The 2291-nt window shown below is 58.4% G+C and overlaps 1 protein-coding gene across 4 annotated transcripts in view; it reads right to left on the reverse strand.

Moving 5' to 3' along the window:
* Positions 1–2: 2 nt before the first annotated feature.
* DNAJB5 (DnaJ heat shock protein family (Hsp40) member B5) overlaps positions 3–2291 on the reverse strand; it is a 10717-nt gene continuing 8428 nt past the window's right edge. For all 4 annotated transcript variants that reach the window (XM_008643001.2, XM_017746647.1, XM_017746648.1 and 1 more), the window contains exon 4: positions 3–349. In XM_008643001.2, the coding sequence (XP_008641223.1) occupies positions 116–349 (234 nt within the window). In that variant the 3' untranslated portion in view covers positions 3–115. The remainder of the gene's footprint in view (positions 350–2291) is intronic.

Raw genomic sequence — 2291 nt, forward strand, 5'->3', positions numbered from 1 at the left:
GATTTTTTTTTTTTTTTTGCATTTAAAAGTGCTGTGGCACCTTGGCTCTGTGTGGGCCAGGTGCTGCGGCACATGCGTTTGGAGTATTGCTGCTTTGGAGGAGAGTCCCTGGGCTCTAGGAGCATGGGAGGTGCTGCTTAAGGATCTGTCTCGTCTGGGGAGCTATTCTGTCCGGGAAGCGGATTTTGAACTCCACGATCAAGTCTCCTCGCTGGCTGGGGGCCTTGGGGAAGGGCAGCCCCTCCCCAGGAAGTCTCTTCACTGTCCCCGGCTTGATGATGTCGTTGCAGGGAAGTGGGATCACCCGTCCATCGATGGTGGGAATGTTCACGGTGCAGCCGCACAAGGCCTGAGGGAGGAGGAGGGGACAGGCCATCAGATGGGGTGACACCCCAAAGCATCCCAACAACCACATCCTGTCTCCCCACTGGCTGCTCCCTGGGTTGAACCGCCCAGCTCCCTTTGGATGCTGCCCAAGAGCATTGGGTGATGCTCACCAGTGCAAGCACAGCTCGCTGCTGGTGCCAGCCTGGTCCAACCACCATGAACTGGGCTGCAGGAGATGTGCAGGAGAGGGGTGCCCCAGGAGAGGGGTGCCCCAGGAGACAGGTGCCCCAGCCCTCATGGGGGGAAGGACTCTCCTTCCTCCCTCCTGGGCTGCCCAGAAGGCACCACCAGCAAGCACCCAGCCACCCACAGCAACAGCACAGGCTAAATTTAGCCCCTTTCCAGCCTCGTTGCCCAGCCTCAGGCAGCCGAAAACCCAGCTGAGATCATGGGATGCCGCCACAGCCCATCAGCTGTCACCCTCCAGAGCACGGCAGCTCTGCCCGGTGCTGGGGTTATCTATAGCACAGCCCATGTCCCATGTCCCAGCCCTGTCACCGACAGCCCCCACAAGACAATGCCAGCATGGGACAATGCTGTGGCTGTGGCACTGAGCTTCCCTGGGAGCTGGGGCGCTGGAGGGGCTGGTTCCTGTCTCCCATCCTACTGCACAGCCAGGAGCCGGTGTGGGGGTGCCACCCTGCTGTACCCCAGCCCCTGGCAGCAGCCGCACACTGGCCTGCATTGGCGAGCCACGTGACACGGGGATGCAGCAAGAAAATCCTTGTGTCCTTAAATAACTCAGACAGCTCTGTCGTACATGTGGGCAGGATCGTCTCCAGGCTTTCGGCAAGGGCTGAGCAAGAGGACTGCAGAACGATGCTTCTGGAAGGGAGCAGGGGGTGGGGGGTTGCTGAGCTACAGCCTCGAGCTTCCATGTGGGGGCTGGCACAGGTCTGAACTGGGTCCTGGGGGTCCCAGCCCTCCCAAGGCACCTTGCAAGGAGAGTGGAGGAAGATGCAATTGCTGTTTCTGGGGTAGGTGGGGGAATGTTCTGCATTCCCCTCCCCAGAAAAAGCCTCCAGAGTCAGAGCAGGAACAGGCACCAGGAGAAACATCTCATGCTGGCCACTGGCTCTGAGATGATGGATGGGGCTTCTGCAGCTGAACCAAGGCTTTGAACCAGAGGGTTTGCAGTGGGATCTGTGCCAGAGCTGGTTGGGGGTCTCTGGTGAGTGGAGAACAAGGGAGAAGGTCCTGTCTCCTTGCATGGCCCATCTGCACAGGTCTCCTCCTGGAGAGCGTGTCCTCCAGGGATGAAGTCTTTAGCCTGCTGGAGGATGCCATCATCAACTCTGTGTGAGCAGCAGGTGCTTGGCTGATCTCCAGCAGGTTGGGGGGTAAACAAAGGACAATCTTCCCACATCAAGGAGTTTCTGCTGCGCACTCAGGCAAGGATGCCAAAGCCCTTCTGCTCGCTGGTGCCCAGTGCTGTGTGCCATGGCTGCATGTGCCCACGTGTCCCAAGAAAAGGACAACTTCAGCCACAAAATGGAAAGGAGCACAAGAACTCCCTATGGGAACACGTGGATGGGGAAAGCAGACAGAGATGTGAGCAGAAGCGGGCGGTAACAGTGAAGGCAGACAGGATCTTAATGTTTCCTTCCCAGAGCCAAGACGCAAGAATCCGAGGCAATCGCTCCCCCGCCGTATGTCCCTGTTTTTCATTCTTCTTGCTCAACTTTGCTGGCATTTGGGAAAACGGTTGCTGAAGTAACACCAGTAACTGCGGGAGCTACCCCGCATCCTAGAAAGAGGCTTGGTTCATCTCTGGGGATGAAATCACCCTGGGTTTGAGTGCTGTGCTGTGTGAGAAGAGCTTTATCTAGGTCAGCGTTGGGTCCACCTCCGCTCACAGCGGAGCCACCAGGGAGGATGTCGGCATCGGCCGCGCCACCGGCGCG

This window comes from Corvus brachyrhynchos, unplaced genomic scaffold (assembly GCF_000691975.1).
Source record: "Corvus brachyrhynchos isolate BGI_N302 unplaced genomic scaffold, ASM69197v1 scaffold139, whole genome shotgun sequence".
Lineage (NCBI taxonomy): Eukaryota > Metazoa > Chordata > Aves > Passeriformes > Corvidae > Corvus > Corvus brachyrhynchos.